The 19,707-nt window shown below is 40.6% G+C and overlaps 1 protein-coding gene across 1 annotated transcript in view; it reads left to right on the forward strand.

Moving 5' to 3' along the window:
* The window catches only part of LOC104835196 (multiple epidermal growth factor-like domains protein 6), a 188,519-nt gene that overhangs the window by 108,684 nt on the left and 60,128 nt on the right, over positions 1-19,707 (forward strand). The window contains 2 exon segments of the mRNA XM_010573084.1: positions 12,895-13,021; positions 16,427-16,431. Of these exon segments, the coding sequence (XP_010571386.1) occupies positions 12,895-13,021; positions 16,427-16,431 (132 nt within the window).

The following is a 19,707-nucleotide window of genomic DNA, read 5'->3' on the forward strand; positions in this document are numbered from 1 at the left end:
CTTCCAGCTCCTGTGTCTTCCTCCGGGATCTGAAAAGCCTCACACAGGCTCTACCAGCTGGAAGGAAATACTAAGTGGGAACCGTAACTTGCTATTATCTTTGGAAAGGAGTGGTTGTGTAAAGTGCAGGGAGAATGACAGTAATCCCCTTCACGGGTTCTCTGTGTGTGACTCCGGGTCTTGCAATTGTGAGTTTGTGCAGAAAGTTGGGCGTGAGCAAACATACTGGCCTGAAAAATTTTCTTTGTCCAAACTGCTTGATGCATAAAGCTTTATTGATCAGCTTTTGACAATGAAAACATTTAAGGTTTGGAAATATTATAGTATTTGCTATACCACTCAGGGATTTAATGTTGTTTAATTAATGCAAGAGCTTTGAATAGTCAGATGAAAAGCACTGTATAACTATATGAAAAGGCTGTTATTGTCCAGACAAAATATAATATTTAGAAATAATATGACAAAAATGATAGACTGCAGTACAGACATGTTTTGAGATATTTCCGGGGCTCTGATTAGTTTATATCAGCTAGTTTTTCGCATTTATGACTACCACCGAAAGGCAGGTTATGGAGAATGTTAACATTCCACTGGTCTGATTGACAATAATTAGTTTATTTTAAAGGAAAGGGAAGAAGCATGGTATTGTTGCAGTTGACTAATGTGAATTAAAAGCCAGGTAATCTTTTCCGCAATTACAGAGATACAATGATTGCCGTTGTCAGAGAAGAAAACACACTCGTACTTTTAAGAATCATTGTGTAGGAAGAGCTTTGCAAGCCTGAAATTGAAGCTCTGGTCATGGTCTCCAAAATTACTGCTAGTAGTAATTTTATGCAGAAGCAAGACTTTTGAATACTTAAATTATAGCTTGTTTGTAGCAAGGTATTTACCAGCAAATATAAGCATCTTATAAACAGCACATGAGTCATCTTGGTGTTCATTTTGAGCACATCGAAAATGTAAATTGCAACTGAATTATTCTTGTGTAGAGAGGCAAGGCTTCGAAACCCTCAATTCATACTTTTAAATGGAAATTATGAGAGAAAAAATGTGCACATTTGCCTTTCGGTGGAGAGTATTGTGCAGGGTAACTACTGCTTTTTCTATAGCTTTGCCTACAGGCTACGTAAACAAGGACTAATGGCAGATACAGAGATAGGAAGAAGTACAACTCCTGAGCGGTGTTTATATTCTTCTTTAGAAGCATTTAATACCAGTCTTCCCTGGGACAACTAATAGAAATCCCGTGTTTTATTGAAATGCCCATGGATTTTACGAGCCATCTGATATATCCTTAAAAAGCTTTAAAACAATTTGTGATAAAATCTAAACCAAACAGAAATCTGTCAGCTTCCCTGTTCAAAGCATTGGCCCAAAGGAAGCGATCCAGACGTGACTGTCAGCAATATAGCAACTGCTGGGAGGGCTACAGTTCATTATTAAAAGATCAGTAGTTTGATCAACATCATATTGGATTACTCAAACTTCAATTACGTGAGTACCTGAGGGCTTTAGCTGGGATTTATTAGAAGACCAACTTGAAATAAACCTGCCGTTGTTGCATACCGGATCTTTGAAAGACTCACCTGAGAACCTTGTTAACAATTACTATCCCAAAAGAGACTCAATGTCAGCTAAGGAGTTCAAAAACAACTAATAAAAATGGAGCAATCAAGTGATTAATTTGATGTCATTTTTAATCTTGGGAAGAGGAAAAAAAGGAGGGGGGGGGGGGGGGCGGAAATCTTCCGTGCCTGGTGACATTGTTCATTAGGATCCAGCTCTGGAAGTTGGTATGGACAGGTTTGGGATGTGTTAATGCCACTTCTCTCTTTTTGTGGTTGAATCTCTGCAGAGTCGCAACTAATATATGGCATAAGGAAGCAGAGCAAGAAAATCTGTGTAAGATGCTGTCTTTTGCTCACTGGGGGTTTCTGTTGGACAACGGCCTGGAGTTGCGATAGGTCCAGTGGGGGATCGACGCTTGTGGTGGCTTCTTGAGAAAGGGGCCTTATGAACTAGCAGCTGTAGAGTAACGTCAGTGAGACAGTTTCTACAGAAATGGAGTGGATTGTGCTGTGGCCTCATCTAGGTAAGATTGGCAGAGAGGTGGACTTTGGTGGCTGAATGGCGTTGTTCCTCCCTGTTTTCCTAGTCCCGCGTAGTCTTGGCACTGCAAGCGCAGTGCCAGCATTGCACGTGTTTCACGTGTTGAAGAATACAGTTCTGACTGGTGATTGCTCCTCCCAAACCGATTATTCCCAAGATTGGTTTATGTTCCAGTCAGTTTGCAAGATGAGTCTATCCATGTGATGTCTTAAAGCTTTTTACCAACCCAAGTAGGACATTTGTCACAAATAGCATTCATGTTTCCGACCAGCAGAGTGTATGTACTGTAAGCTGGAAACATCTAATTATGAAGGTATTTGCATGATTATCGTTTTCTTTTGCATATTTTACCTACTGTGTGTGGAAAAGACATTTCTCTATGCGTTCTACTGTAGTAAAGACACTTACTGAGCTCAGCAAGTGGGCATTAATATTGCTGCTAACACAAACCAGATGTTCTCATCAGATCAGTCATTTCTCTTTTTATTCCATAACTGTTTTTTCAAGCTGTCATATCCTGCCGAGAGAAGATGCTGATGGCCCAATGTATAAACCTCCTTAGTACGTCTCAGATTTGAATCTGCGGAAGGAGTTTGGGCTGTATCATGCTGTCGCTTATTAAGTACATCTCCTTGTAGAGATCCTTTCCTCCTTTGCCACCCTCCCACCTCCCAGCATGGCCTAACTGAATTGTGCTGAGGAACTGTATTTAAAAATTGATAGCCCCACAACAAATTTTCCATCTGCTATTCTGCCCCACGTCAGAAAAACTTGCAGGAGCGTTGCAGGAAAGCTGCTGATGCTAGTGATCTCAAAGCCTTTATCCTAAGCAGAAATTACATAAAACTTTAATTATTGTGTTTCAGCCCACACTGCTGCGGTGCACAGGCAAAAGGTCTTCTTCCAACTTCACTGTTTACAGCTGGTACATTCACTTCTTTTCCACAGGAAACAGTAAAATTAATGAGGCTGTTTTCTTCAGTATATAAACATTTTTGAAGATCATAAGTTATGCGTTTGTCTGGATTGTCATTCTTCAGATTGTACTCCCTTGTTATTTCATGTGGTCATTCGCTTATCCTCATGTGGTCATTCACTTATCCTGGCACCAGTTTTCCACTGTGAGTTTATGTCCATCTGTGTGGATTTCATATGGATGTGAATTGGAGTCATCAAGGGTGTACAGTTGCCAAAACATCTATTAGTATAACCCCACTGTGGAGGCTGGTAACCTTATCAGTCTTCCTTTTTGGCTTTACTTTGCTGAGATGCTGTGTACTACTCTGAGATTCAGAAATGGATCGTTGTTTTTTGTTCTAAAGACTCAGAGTGGAGAAAAATGTACAGATCTGCTTTGTGAAAAGACGGAGAAAAGTATTTCTTTGTGGCTGTGTGAAAACGTCACACTGTTGTCTGAGGTCGGTCCGTGAAATTATCATGTTCCTTATTTTAATTCTATACCCTGATTTTCTTGCAAATTTTCTGGCCTCAATAATTGCTTAAAACTCATATATATAAAAATATATATGTGTCTGTGTGTGTATATTTAATGAAGAATGCCTTGAAACTCTAATTAGGGCTGCTTGACTCCAAAGCAGTTTACATATCACAGGCTTACACAGCTATCAAACAGATGCTTCTCCTTTTTTTCATTCAACTGACATTTTCATTTTCTCTGCATATTTTGAGGACTGAGCAGTGATGTGTTTTGACTCCTGAGGCTACAGACGATATCAAAATGAGGATTAGAAATGAAGCTTTACCTGTCAATTAAGTTGTTAAGCTTGTCCTCCACAGCGTCTACACTTTCAAATGGCCTGTTTATTGAATTTGAAATAGTTTTCATTCTTGACCTTGTTTAAATTGAATGGACAGTTCTAATTATAATTTTCAGAGTTTTCAACTGCAACATATGGTTTGCATATAGAGTTGTGGATGAGGGGCTCTTGGCTGTTTATTGAGCTAAACCCCTGTTAAATATCTTGGGAGAGATTGGCATGTCAGGCATTGAAAGTAAGCAGAAATCGGCAGTACAGATATTGGTCGTTTTTGTCTTTTCACATCACTCTGTCCAGGAGATCTGCTCTTGAGGGACATCTGAGAAATGAACTGTGATTGTGGGATCCAGTCATTGGTGAGGATCGAGTTACCACTTTCAATGGTTGTATTGTGCCAGTCTTCACATGAAAGCAATATTTAAAAAAAAAAAAAAAAAAAGTAAAAAAAAAAAAAGTCCTAGAGCATCTTTTTCCCTGATATATTCCTCCCCCGTCCCGACAATGAATTCAAATTACCAGGTTCCTTGGCAAATCAATGTCGTTCTTTCAAATCATCTGTGGCCCCCACTAATAAGGTTGCATGACATTCTCACAGCAATTTATTAATATATTTATTCTCCAATAAGGCCAGTGACAGATCAGGAAATTAAATCCAGGCCTTTAAGACTTGATCAGGTGGATTGGTCTTTTCAGTGCTTATAGAAGTCTCCCCAAAAGTGGGTTGTGAGGCAGCTTGCACTGGGCATCTGTGCTGGAAGCAGCTTTCCACAGCCGCTCCATGAATCTCCCCAAAAAGCCATACCTCAGCGATGCCTCTGTCCTCTTCCCTCCTTGAAAGCAGTCATCAGAAAATGCATCTCCCTTCAGACCTGGACATAAATATTTATTACCTAACACAGACATAGTCCCATAGATGACTCTGCTGTTCAGCATTTCACAGTGCCGTGGTCTCTGTCCTTTGGTGTTCTCGGTATAAAGACAGATAAACCAGGGGTGAGAGAAAGGAAGCCCGACCTAGACACAACTAGAAGTCATTGAAGCTACCTGGAAAAATCTCTGAAATCTAGGGCAAGGTACCCAACTACAGGATAGAAAATTTCTCTCCGCAATGTGACCAAATCACTGGGGAGGTCTAAAGGAAGGTGATGGACTGAAAGACAGTGGATCTGGTACAAAAAGCTGTGGGTTTTTTAATGCCATCGATTTTCAGGGGAAGGTGAACAATCAGATGACTTGGAAAGTCTGTTTATGCATGGCTAATTGGCTAGCCCTGCCGAAACAGGTGCTGGTTAAAGCTGCTTTGTCCTTAATCCCAGGTAAAGAAGAAACATAGTGGAAAACTGGCTGCTCTAACAAGGTTTCTCTTTCATTGTGGAGTCGGTTTGCAGGGACTAAATTGGGTAAGGAATCTCTTAAGCATGCCTTTTAACCAATCTCTTACCAGATGTGACATGCTCCTTTCAGTCCGGTTTGCTGAAGCTATTCCATTAATTAATTTTGTTGTAGCAGGCTTGCCTCAGACACCTGTGACTTACGGAAATTTAAGTAAGCTTCAGCAGTGATTGGAGCTAACCTGGGTGACTTTGAACCGGAGCAGACAATGGATGCTCATATAATCCATCGGAGGGGCCAGGAAAGGGCAGAAACAAATAGCTGAGGAGCAAAAATAAAAGCCTAGGAACTCTAACAGTTCAAAATGACCCAGCTGGCTCTGCAAGAGCACATTTATCTATGCTGAAAGCTGTTTTAGGAAGGTGTTTTAACATCAGGTTCTAGTAGACCACTCGAAAGAGCTTGTAGCATATTTATGGGGTTTTGTGAAGCATAAAAAAAGCCCTAGACTAGGGATTTTGCAATTTAAAATCTCACAGCTATCAAAAATGGCTCTTTGCTGCTCAGTTGGGTTCAATGAAACAGAAATACGGGTTTTATTAATACGAACAGAAATTTTGCTTTTTCTTGTTGAATTTTAGGCTTTGTTTTTGACCAGACTTTAACCTGTATTTTTCCTCCTAGAGTCAATACAAATGTCAAACTTCCTTCCTTGTGGAAAAAAATGGACAAATATTTTTCTAGCAACAGGAGTTTCAAAATTCCTCCAATCAAACTTTCAAACCCTGAAAACTGCTTTAGTGTTAGTAAAACAGGAGAGATCCTTTTAAAAACTTCTGCTGCAAGAGCAAATTACGTCATGCTTAATAGCGAGTACATTTGTGAGTGGATTCACACCGGTTGTCAAATTACAGACATTTTCAAACTCGAGACTTGGGGAGACTATGTGAGTTAAAGGAAGCTGTGAGCTGAATCTGTCATAAATTTATCTATTTATAGCAATAGCGGGTCTTATTTTATGTTTCACTTCTTTTATAAAAGTAATTTCTGACTTTTGTGATCAGCTTATGAATGGCTGGGAACCAAGCCTGTTTCCCTTCCTTCCCTTAAGTATATAAATTATTTAATTTAGAAACACACTAAATTAATGTGTAAAATCCGCCATGTAAATTAGTGGGGAAAGACCATATGATATTTTCACTTCATAACTCGTGTGAGGTTTAAACATCCTTTGGAATATATAAAAGAGACTAATCACAGTGCCGTTACAAATAACAGAAGGGAAAGCACTGTCATACATCTTTGTTGATTTTTAAATATCATGTTAAATAGCAAACAATAAAGGAGTTTTCATGTCAGATGTACTAAATGATCTACAACTGAAGAGACTAGGAGAGCTAGTCAGGGCAAGGGAGTGGTAAGCCAGATTTTTGTTAATTTATTTCCAAATAAATGTTTGAGTTGAACAGTTTATCCGCTTGCGGTAGTTTTAAATATAGCCACTTAAGGTTTCTCGTTGTGGTTCTTTACATAAGACCCAGTCTTCTCTTCTCTTCTCTGTTTCTCTATCATCACCATCATTACTGACTAACCCTCACAATATTGTGTGGGGAGCAATGACCCACAGAACTCCCTGGGTAAATAAGAGACAAACCCCTGACTTTACTGAATTTTAAGATAATGCTGCAAAGAGTAGGCTGTGCTTCCTCTTTCCGGTCATGACTTTTTGATAAATAATTACGATAATTATTTTTAATTATAATCTGACTTTAAAAACCATCAGCATAAACCATTCTCTAAGTAAATGCAAGTAGGGTTTTGTGTTTCTCTGCATCTGCTGGTTGCATCCTTTCTGCAGTGAGCTGGGGGGATTGTGGTTAATGGAAAATGGAAACGTGTGTGTGTCATTCATTCCAATTTTATGTAGTATTTCTTAGGCATCTGGTAAAAAGGGTGTAGTTATGCTTCTGTGAAAGTCATTTGGGCCAGATCCACAGATGGTATTGTGGTGTTTCATGTCCCTGCGTGCAGGCGATTGTTCTAGCATGTACCCAGAACATGTTTCTTACATCAGCTCCCAGCTGGACAGAAATCTTTTTATCCATATCAAGCCTCTGGTGTTTGTGGGGTGGGCAATGCTTACAACTGTTTGGTCTCTGCCTTACTTCACGTTGTTCTTTACTTGCCAAAGTAAACAGTTTTTGCCAAAACTAAAAATAAATAAATAAATATATATAAAAAGAATATCCTCAAATGATGAGGTCCCTACTGTTCAGTTCTGGTTTCTTTCTCTATCAGTGCCTGGGCACTGTGAAGAGGAAATTTCTTCTCTGCTTCTCTATCAGAAAGTACTGGCTTCGAACAGTTATCAATCTGTGCATGTTTTTACAGTGAAGGGACAGAAAGCCTGTTCATTTGTCACCTAGAAGAAATGCCATTTGCTCCGTGAAGCTAGCTGGGAGGTAAACCTTACTCTGTCACCCTGTGCCTGCTTAGATCTCACACAGTGATCTTGACAACGTGCCCTTGATGTGAATGCCATCCCTGGGATACCCTTGGCACATCATCTCTCTTTCCCATTCAGGATTCTCAAAATGTTTGTGCCATCATTGGCTTGGCCAGCCCAAAGAAGAGAACTCAGGCCTGCAGTAGAAGCTGTATTTTAAATAACCTTACACCTTTCATTTTACTAAAAATGTGCAAGCAGGAAAAGTGTGCAATAAACAATATTAGAAGACCGTTTAATCTTGTACTTTCAAAGCAGCTGCACAGAAGGCACGTGAAAAGCGATAAAAGTTGCAAATAATGACCTTGTGAAGAACGCAGTGCTTTAAAAAAGAAATTTAATTAGAAGGATAAGCAGGCTTGCCTTTTGGTATTTCCACAGGAACTTTGAGATGTGAAGTGGCAGCTGTCCTACACCAGAGCCCAAATATATGTGTATGCCTACAGAGGGTCATGGATGCATCATTGCAGACCTATGGGAGAGCGGGTGATGCGTTAATCGTGGGAGTAGTTACTGCAGAAATTTCTAGACAGGTTCCTTAGAAAAAAAAAGGATTTAAAAGCAAAGAGGACTTGGGATTGCATGAAGCACCTGTTAAGTGGTTAAAACAGGGACAAACGTTTCTAGGTCCCTTTGGAGGCCCGTGACCGTTCAGGTATTTGCTACGTGCAGGTTTAAGGATTTACCCCGTTTGCAGTATGAGCACGAGTGCCTTTGGCAACACCAGCTCCCCTCTGTTCGGAGGCATGGGAGCTGTGGCTGCAGCCTGCTCTTGACCTGCAAGTGGTACTGGGCTGTTGCAAGTGGAGAACTTTAAAAATTGGGAGTTGAATATCAGCCCCCTTGCTTATAACTCTGTCTTGCACAATATGGCCAGAAAAGAGAGGAAAGATCATAAAAATAGAGAGGATACCGCAAACACTAAGCCCTACTGCCATCAGAACTCAGTTGTTTTTTCTTTTAGGGTTTAGTTTTGCACATTGTTTACATTTCTTAATGGTTTAAAAAGCTAAGCTCTTTGTTAGCAGGGATCTGGCAACATCTTGCTTTTTTTTTTTTCCTTTATAAAAACATGATTGCAGGTTCACTAATTATCTGTGTTTAACACTGCTGTCAGTTTATTTTTAAGCAGCTGATTGATCATAGCTGTTCCTAAACATTTTAGTAACAATATGAAAAAAGCCACTGATGTGATGACCCTGAATTCCGAACAAGCAATCACACAGCTCTGTATTTAAACAGGTTTTGGGCAGGGAAATCGAACTCTTGCCAGTGTGGCCCGTCAAATCAACTGGGGACAAACTTCCTTGAAGATTAGCAGAGCACCTATTCAGGGGTGTGGAGGACTTTAAAATCTGTAACTTCATCAGTAGGCTTTGCCCTTGGAAAGGGCACAGTGCTGGCAGGGGGTTGTGTATTTGTACACCGCATTTTCTTTTCCCATGTTTGGGACTTGAGATGTGCATCCTCTTGGGATGGAGGAAAGGTCAGTGTGCAGTCATGATGCACAGAGCTCAGTTCTAATGCACAGACCTCAGAAGCAAGAGGTGCTAAAAAAGGTGCATGGCATGGTGGCTAAAATAATTTACGTCCTGGAAACACGTAGGATTGACTTTTAGCTTGTATGACTGACAATAAGGTCATCCCTGCCAGCTAGTTCCCAATGAAAAGTGAATAAACGGGGACACAATCCCTGTACGTCCTGGGATACGTGCTGCGTACAGACAGCATGGAAAGCAGAGACGCCTTCAGTGGGAAATCCCACTAAAATGCATCTCTGTTGAAATCTTTCACGGGTGAAGAGGAGAATATTCACGTACTGACTCTGCTCTATTCACCCAGCAGCATAATCCCCTTTGTAAGATAGCCTGGGGACAGCATACTGTTCTCATTTCGCTTCTTGCCTCTCATCTTGGCGGATTGCTCTCCCTCTGTTTTGTGGGAATGCACGGTCTGACTTGTGATAAGCTAGCCATAAATGGCTTGAAATTCAGGTTATTCAGATAAGCGTCCTAAATTGTGACTATAGAAAGTTGAGCACGTAGGTGTTTCAGTTTGATCTGCAGTGAAAACTAATATAAATTTAATTATAGGCTATTGTTAAACAGGTACAATCTTCCATGATCCCATAATATTCTAGAATTCCAATAGAATGACTTTATATTTCTAGAATTTTTTTATATTTTTATAACTTTGTAATTCTAGAATAATTTTGTATTTCTATAATTATTCCCATGTAGAAAAAGAAATGGCTACTTCTGTACCTGTAACAGCATAAGTTGTTGTTTTCCTGGTATATATGTCCTTTACTAGTATAGCAATTTAAATATAAAAGTCCACATAGGTTAGAGTTTTAAAACTTTCAAGTGGAGTTCAAGCATTTAGATTAGTGTCTACTTTGCAGGCTGCTCCCTAGACAAAATAATTAAGGCATTTTTCTTCTGTAACTGGGGGCAAAGTTTCCTGGTCTTGAGATGTAGGAGACATTGAAAGGCAACTGTGTGTTGCATTTTTCTTGATTATATCTGTAGTACGTGACGGAATCTTTCAACCTATAATCCTTAAAATATTGATCTTGCAGAGAAAGCCTGAGACTAGAAGGGATCGTCTGTCACCAAACCTGCCACTCACGTGGCATCCTGGGAAGACGGTCGTGGAGTTGTGTTGCAGGCTCGTTGATCTCGCCCCTGTTTTTTCCCCACTTGCTTCAGGGAGTCTTCGGGTGGGGTTAGGTATAGCTTATATATACAAGTATTTTAGAGTTTTTTATTTTTCATTTAATTATATTGCCTTTCAGCAATATAATTGCCTTATGGCCTTTTGGGATGTGCCAGCACAAAGGAAATGCCGTTGAAAGAACACCTGCAGTGGGTGCTGGAGCTGCTGGGTGTGGAGCTTCCCCCTAAACTAAGTCACTTCTTTAAACGTTCAAATAGAGACTAACAAATAGAGCTAACTCCAAGTGCTCATTTTTATTAGCTGGACTATTTTTTCTCCTTTGTAAGTGTTGATATCCTAACTTAAAACTGTATTTGGTGTATTAGAGAAATTCTGCAGCTGATAGTAGCCTATAAAATTAATATATTGAAGCTCCCAGTATTTGAGTTTATTGATGTATAAATACTAGAACAGGCTGTACTATATAGTTCAGCTGCTTCCTTGTTATATTTTTCTGAGCCTTTTTGCTTATTTTATTTCTGTGATACTCAAGGCAAATAGTTTCCTGGTTTTGATTTCATCCTGGCATTTTTCAGCAGGCTATTTCTTAACAGTATAGAATTCAACAAGATGAGTAACATTTTCTGTTTACTGTTTACATTAAAGAAAGCAAAACTTCTGTTTAAAAAAAAGAGTATTCCAGATGTCTCCAGGCAGTAGGAAATGTATGTAGTATACAGTCTAATAGAACAGCAAATATAGCAGAAGGATTAAAAAGTGGCGCACGTTAGCAAATGGTCTGAATTTAAACACTAGTCAACACCAGGACTTCATTTTAGGTAAGTGAAATTCACATGTGAAGTATTAAAATTTAACTTTATAAATACATTTCCTTAGAACCAGGACACTGTGTATTTCCAAGTCATCTTTAAAACTTCCTTTTTCATTTAATTTTTATTAGATTTTCTAAAATGGAATAAACATAAAAGCATAAAAAAATGTAAACCATGAAAGCTAAATGCAAAGCAGATATATCAACAGCAAAAATATGAAAGCCAGACCCCTTGTTCCTCAAGCGCAATATGGGGGGGGATGTCTTTGTGCTGCTGTGTTCTGCTCCGCTGCTGGCTCGCTTCCCCACAGCAGCAATTGCAGACTTGCCTCTCGTTGCAGCCACTCTTATGTCTTTAAATCCCAGTCTCCTCATCTACACCCGCTCGGGTGGGTAAATCCCTTAGATGATTTGAGAACAGGATCTAAAGAGCAATTAAATCAATGGGAGTCTTTAATGTTGATGGGGGGTTCTTTATAGATGCCTGTTGCAGGAGGGAGGTTTGGCTGTGGCTAGAGGAGAGTGTCTTTGGTGGTCAGGATAATTTGGTATCAGCCTCGCTCCTAGGTGAGATGGAGGGAGGTGGAGTTGCCATCCCTGGGAGCTGTTAAGGAAAGGACAGACAAATTCTAGGCAAACATCTACCAGGTGAAATTTTGTCAGGGAGTGGACTAACTGACCCTTATTTCCAATGACTCCTGTGTTGATTTTTAAGGTAATGGCGTCAACATGCCAATCAAATGCTATTTACAGTAGCCCGGTGTTGCTGATAAGGTGCAGAAACTGCTTATGTGGTACTTTTGGAAATTCAGCTTGTGGGTCTGTTTTAAACCTTCACCTGTTTACTTAAACTGTTCTTGATCTTTTTTGTCCACCATTTTCAGATGAAACATGACAGCAGTATTCTCAAGCTGTTTTAATGCTAGTTTCCCTCTTCATTTGACTGAACATAATCCCCTAAAATGTGAAATATGGAAAGATACCTGCTTAGGTTCAGAGAAGGTATCATCAGGAAATCCCATCATTTTTGTGGGAGGTCGTCTGAGAAGATGCTATGGAAAGTTCAGGTGAAGACAAGGAAGCCCAGAGGTGTGACAAGAGTCACAGAAAAAGTGGCATAAAATCATCATTCTTTTTAAATGTAATGTCTAAGCTCTCTGTGTATTCAACGGTTGAAAATGTAATGTTGATTGAGAGCACGGGTGCTGCTCTTGCATGGCTTTTTTCCATTCACGTCAGTTGTATGTGCTTGTACCCTCAAGAGCACCTGCTAATAGGATTACAGGCCTGATGCAAGAGGAAATCTTCATACAGCAAATTTTTATAAAAGCCAAAAGTTTGACCAGTGACACCTAGAAGCTCAGATGTGTTATCTTACCCTAATTCTTTCCCTATATTTTTCTCTTGGCCCCAAGGAAACAGCTGTGTCACAGATCACTCTAATTACAAGGGCTTCAGAAGTAGAGACTACAGAGGCAGTGCCTGCGGGAACATGGAAAAACACCATAAAATTTCAATTTTCTTTGCTCTGTTTACGGCACAGAAATGAAGTAAACAAAAACCCAGTCTGAGTGTAATGGTTGCATTATGTATGAGCTACGTGCCATCCAGGAGAACCAGGGTATGTCTTTGCTGAGGCTGTCTTGTAATTCTTGTCATCCGCTTTCCTTCTCTAGATGTGGACGAGTGTGCGGTGGTGAATGGTGGCTGCCAGCAAGGCTGCGTCAACACACACGGCTCCTTCCACTGCCAGTGCCAGGCGGGATACAGGCTCCATGCTGATGGGCGCACTTGCATAGGTAAGTAAACATTAACAAGCACTTCACATACTTCAAGACATGTTTTTCTCTGCTAAACCTGCTTCTGCATTAAGTGCAAAGGTTTGTAGACTTCCTCAGTCTGAGTTTTGCCTAATTCAGAAAGGATGTCAGTATCCCTTCCAGTTCAAGTAGTTTGCAAGAATTCAAGTGTTTCTAAATTTGTTCTTATTTTGAGAACAAAGCAGTGATGGTGTCCCATGTTTCTGTGATGCAATCTTGCGAAAATTTCTTTTGTTTTGCAGCAGGCATTAAAGAAATAGGGGGCCTTCATTTCCAGTGAAAATGGATTTTCCAATTCGGAGCATTTTTTCTGTCTGTCACAACCCCCTCCATGTTCCAGTCATGCCCTGGGCTTTTCTGCTCCCATTACTCTTCCTCTTACTTAGGCTTTTTGCCTGTTTTTTCTGAAGAGGTACAAGCAACAGACAGTAAATCTCCCTCCCACAGGTGTCTGGCAGAATGCTGCTCTTCCAACCAAGCAGTCCCGAAGTGCAGCTTGTGTCTTCAGTGATGAAGACAAAATAAAAGCTTGTGGTTGCCACCCTGAAGTTGGATTTAACCTTACAGTAGGTGACCATCTCAGTCAGAATGCCCAGACTGGGACCCCATAGACTTTCCCAGGTGGTGGCATGAGCACAGGCAGAAGGATATCATTAACTGGGTTGAGGGGTGAGATGATGAAGTCAAATCTCTGCAACTGCGCTACAGTGAGCAGAGCAGAAAATCCTCTTGGAAGGATCAAGAGCAGAGGCCAAATTTGTGAATTACTAAGATACATTTCAGAATATGGTGCTATGGACTGGTAGCTAGAGAGGGAGTTCTAAAAGGCTAATGAAATATTTAAGTATGCACTCAGAGGTCTTCTCTGGTTTTCAGAGAGCACATGAAGAGAAGAAGCCCTACCCTTCATCTCTTCTCTTCAGCCTTTGCTGTGTGTTGAATTTTTTTAGGTAAAACAGTAATGCAGAATTGTCTGCTTGGGTCTGGTTTACATTTTAGTTACTAGGCACAGTGAGAAGTATGCATGGGGTGGGCTGAAAACTCTCCTCCAAGGCATATTACATGAATGTTTAGTTTGTGCTAATCGTTTTAGCTCACGCGGGAGGTGCCAATGCATGTGAAGCTGAGAGTTTTGAGCACTTTTCCTGAGATTCTGCTCATGGTGTGGGCTGATAATTAGGGTGCTATAGATTTGCAAAAGCTCCTTGTTCCCACAGCAGTCCTATGCCCTTTGATCCATTCCTTTTTCTATATCGGTCTTTAAAAGGTTGCACTGCTCCTGTGCATCAGAGATACATCTTCATCCACTGCAGTCCAGTTTGTAACGTCTCCATTAGAACTGATACCAAATTTCTCTTGCTCAGCCAGCAAAACCCGTGCTGTACTCCTCCGTGGCACACCCAAGCAAAAGATAACGCATGAAAGCCAACAACAAAAGAAGTTGCAAACCAAACTGATTGCCTTTTTTAAATTAGTATTAAAGCTCCCATATTGAAGATCTTCAGTTCATGAATGCTTGCTCATAGATGTGTTCCCCTTTCTGCTGACATTAAATATAGAGCATGGGCTGGCTGCAGGTCTCATCTCGGCAACTGCTCTGCTAATCTGAACAATGCTCGCAGTTGTACTGACAGACATCTACTGTTGGTCAGAGGAATCCCATTCCAAGGAACAGGCATTATTAAACAGTAGGAAAAGGGTGGATATGATCCCAAAGGCTATACCCTGTTTTTCAGATTCGGGTGAAAAGCCACTAATTTACAGCATGGAGTTACCCTATGTACGCTCATGTAAAGGAGAGCACCGTGGAGCTCGGCAGTTCAGCCCGTGACACAATGCCCATTTGTGTGCTTGTGGAGAGGATTAGCAGCAGTTCTACCATTAAAAATAAACCCTGTGTTTCTTAAGTTGGACTCTGAGCCCTGAAACAAGTCATGCAGAGTTAATTCTCCATGTTGCTAAAAATAATAATAAAAAAAAAATATACTGTCCTTGTGTTGCATTTAAATCGGTACAAAAGTCAAGTTGTTGAATTCTGCAAAAAGAATTAAAATGTTCTTTCATTTGGGAAGAAGAAAAGGATGTAATTTGTTTAAATTTAAGCCTGATTTTAGGTAATATGAGAACAGTCAAGTATGGTCAGACCACATCTGCAGAGTAAGCTCACTCACAGTTTGGTCATTGTCTCGGTTCTTGCACAAAGTCCCTTGGTTGTGCTTAACATCAGCCAAATATGTCATCAGTTATTTCTGGTATTATCACAGCAATAAATTTACTGATGCAACTGGAACACAAGATGTACCAGTGCTCAAGCTGCGGGAATAATATTTTTTATTTAAAGAACATACCCTTTTAGGTTTGTTGGGTTTACCACATACAGACACTTTCAGTGGTTTGGTAATTAACTGCAATTAAAAGTACAGTGAAGTCCCAATCTTGTCTTGATTATCTTAGTTACAGAAGGAAAGGGTAAGGAAACAATAGTGTGATAGAAAAAATTAATGTAAAAGCAGAGTAGTTCATAGTTAACTAGAAACACTAGTGTTTTTCTGTGAATTAAAAGAGAGAAATTAATCTCTGTGATCAGATCTGACCAAGGAAGACCCAGAAGTGAAAAATGTGATGTCTGAGTTACGTTACTTTTACTGAATAATCTCATTTTAAGCTGTGGTGGAGAGGGAATTTATTACAAAAAAGGACTAAAGTGGCTTTGGGGATAAGAACGAGATAACTGAATGATAAACGCAAAAAGGAGATATTATGGTAATTAAATGAATTTACCTGTGTAATATGTAAAACCTTCAATGGACATAGAATAGTAAAGTTTTCTCATGGCACAAATAATCAAGAAGCTCAGTCTGGAGTTGTCCTAGCTATGAACGTTATCAGAAAGCAAGTTTTCATTTCACAAATGTAAGTATTCACAAGAAGTTATTAAAAATACTTAATACAATCTTCAGTTCTGCTTGCAGTATCTCAGAAATTATCGAGGAGAAACAGAAATAAATCCTAAGATGAGAAACAGGAGGAAGTTTCAGACAGAACTGCTATCATGATAATGGATATACACAATACTGAGCAGAGGATATTGAGTTCTGTTTCAGCTGTTTGGACAAGACACCAAAATAAATGGATATAATAAGCTTTCATGCATTGGAGCACAAGACAGTTACTAATCGATGAGGACAGAGAGAAGCATTTCCTATAAACCAGTAATCCACAAGTACCTAGCATTGGGATTTGGGCACTAACTGCTTCCGCTGACCTTTGAGGATGGAGAGTTTGCCTCTTCTGCTGCATCGGTTTATACAGTCAGTTTTGAGCACTCATCCAATCAAGAAGTAAACCCAATATTGCACCTCTCTTTTGACCTAGTGCAGCTAAGCAGCAGATGTAGCGTTTCAAATAGGCCTTGCATTAGTAATAATATTTCTTTTGTGGGTACGTCAGAGGATGCAACAATCTCTCCCACATACTACAAATAAAAGGGATTACATTCTGGAAATGAGGTGTCTGTGGAAGGTGATTATCTTGGCTGCAGAAATAAGAAACAAGCATCCCTTTAGACAGGCTTTATCAGATGAACCCAGCCCAGGTTTCTGTTATGTTCATTCTTTCCACGTCTTCTTTTTCTTTTTGGCAACCCTACGTTTCTGGGAGCCAAAGTGCCAAAATGACTTGAGGGGAAGCAGATTTTGCAGCCTAGATGGCTTGGAAGTCTCCCATACATAAGCAAGTGGATCTATCTTCTTATAAGATATTCAGCCTACATCTGAAGAGTCAAAAACCGGGGATAAGCTACTTTCTCGTGCGATTGCATGGAAGATTACTGAATGTCTGTCACAAGGTCTTTCCAGCGAGTCCGGTCCTCCTACCACGTCATCACAGTGTGTTTGGGATCCTGACTAACTGCTGGTGGTCCATCCCTCCACTGCTAGTATGAGCCTCAAAATAGCATGGTTTGAAGAAATCTGTTTGTTGTTTGTCGTCCCTCCTGCTCTCATTAGAAACTTCTTGTACTCAAAGGCAAACAACTTCTAAAATGGCTTGCTTTCTTCAGTGATAACTAGTGTGTGAAAGTAAAATACTTTCTTCTTGAATCTTTTGATGATCCCCAATACTTTCTGCCATGCCAGAATCTCATCTTTTTCAATGCTCCTTTTCTTTCTTAGCTTTTTGGTCCCACAAATTTTGCTCAATATTGAATTCATCTTTAGATATATGTGCCAGACTGAACATTCACTACAAGTTAGGTAATTAGAGTAACCAAAGGTAACACTGTCCAATTTTGTTTTGTTTTGTTTTTAAAGCCTTGATTGTGTCAATATAAAGAATTTAACTTCGTTAGAGTTTAACCAACTGATGTCTGGAAAGCAGAAACTCAGGCAGAGAATATGTTTATTGTAGTATCAGGCTGTGTTTTTGGATTGATGCAAATTCATTGTCTTCACTGGAATTTATTCTTGTTTGAACTCCTAGAAGTGAAAGCAGAGCACAGTCTTTAGACCCCGATTCATCTCTGGTGCCAGCTGTTATCTTTGAAGTCTGCCTTATGTAGAAAAGCTGTTGAGATGCGGGTTTTTATGGAGACTTTCACACACTAAGGCTAACTAACAAAGAAAATATCTCTACAAATCTATAATCTGTTTTTCCACATAAGTAAAAGCACAGTATGTCTGACACTACGTTTCTTGTCATTGATAAGGTGATAGAAAACATAGGTTTGAAGAGACTGCATGTTCTAACCCCATGGTTGCTACGTACACATCTAACTATGGCTTCATACTCAGGGTTTTTTGTACAAATATGACCATTATTATAAAAAAAGAATGGGTTGAGAAATGTATATTTCTCAGATTCTTGTCTTTCCTTCATGTTGCCTCCCAGCGCCGTCCCCCTTCCCGCGCTGCTGCATCCCTCCCTCGGCATCGCCAGGCGTTACCCCCAGCCGCTCGGGCAAAGAGCCAGGGCCGGTCCCATACCGCTGTGCCTGTCAGGACTCTGCAGCAAGGCTGGTTTTCTACCAAACTTTTCAAGAGTAAAATCTTTGAAAGCGGAGGGCGTGCCGTATTTTTGCCTGAACCCCATGCACGTGCTTAGACCTCCAGCCGTAAGCCCCTTTACAAGAGGCGCAGTTGGACTCGTGACGTGCCAAGTCTCCCTTTTTCTGATCAAAAATGCGTTGCCGGCACCTGGCAGCACGAGCCCGATTCATTCTGTTCCTTCCCCGGCAGCTCTTCTGACATTCAGCCTGACACCTCCTCTCACGTAGCCTGCACGATGCCTCAGCAGCAGGCGTGACAGAGCTGGCTGTGGCTGCTCAGGAGTAATCCCTCGCTCCCCGGCCGCCGGCAGAGCCCCACCGGTGCAAGCTCTCGACACGGGAGTTCACGCCTGTCCCCTTCTGGCTTCGAAACGTCCAAAATTCTCGGTATGGCAGGTTGCTTCTTATCTTCCCTTACATCCAGATTGGCTTATGCCCAGCAAAGGAGGGAGAAAATGGCGCTTTTAAAAATCGAGATGTATATTCTGTCGCTTGGAGCCGATCTAAGGCGTTTTTCATCTTCTGAAATATTTTCATCTTATTTGAATATTCTTGCTGAAAAACAGGTCTTTGAATACAAATGCGCAGCAAGCGGGGAAGCTTTGGGTGTATCGGGTCTGCCATCTCCCGTGTAGATATCGAGCTGCTTTCAAGTTACCTCGCTAACTGGGCGGGAGGTTTGCAGACAGAGGTGGAGATCAGAAGCCAGGGTCAGGTCCAGTGTGCAGCGAGGTGTCTCCTGGCTACTGCTCTGTATGCAGCCATGACAATGTAAAAATTGGCTTTTCTTTTTGTCTTTTCAGCACATATTTGACTGCACAAACTAAGTATTTGCTAATGGGTAGCGTAGGGTGAAGTGCATCCTACAGCAGCTTTTGTGGCTAATGTTTTCTTAATGTCTATTACAGATAAATGAATTAATATGAATATTCCTAAAATAAATATCAAAGCTTGTTGCTGACTTCGCTGGGTCCAGAGTTTCCTGCCTTCCATGAAGGACCAAATAGTCTTCCCAGCTACTCATGGAGAACATAATACATCCCTGCTGTTAAAATATATATAGATGCAGTCATGCACACGCTCACACTTACATACGTACAGCACAATAACAGGTTCAAATGATCTATCTTATTTTTATATGCAGTGTGTGAATAGCTGTGGGTGTGTGTTAACGTATTTTGGCAGGAGGAGAAATGTTTCTCCAGAGGCCAGGGATTTATGTTGAACAAAAAAGAATATTAATTTGTCTGGGTAAAAGAAGAAACATCTTTAGAGATGTACTAAAGAGCCTCTTGTTCTTTGTGGTTTACTTTGTAAGTCTGTCCTGCGGAGCTTGTGACTCCTGTCATTTGCATCTTCCTTTGCATGAGGCTGAGGAAATCAGCCTGAAAGACAAATATTATTTTTTTTTTTTTCAATCAATGATAGCAGGGACAGAAAAAAACCAACAGTGGGCAAGTGCCAGTAGGGCCGCTCTTTTTTTTCCCCTCCTTACCTCAGTGGATTCTCGAGTGCTTTGCTGCTGTCAGATCAAAGGGTGGCTGTACTTCAGTCAGCATTGCAGCTCTTAGATCTCACCTGCCTCTCGCTGGAATCACGGGCTTTCGCCGACGTGGGACGCTGTG

The sequence above is a fragment of the Haliaeetus leucocephalus genome, unplaced genomic scaffold (assembly GCF_000737465.1).
Source record: "Haliaeetus leucocephalus isolate CR32 unplaced genomic scaffold, Haliaeetus_leucocephalus-4.0 Scaffold362, whole genome shotgun sequence".
Lineage (NCBI taxonomy): Eukaryota > Metazoa > Chordata > Aves > Accipitriformes > Accipitridae > Haliaeetus > Haliaeetus leucocephalus.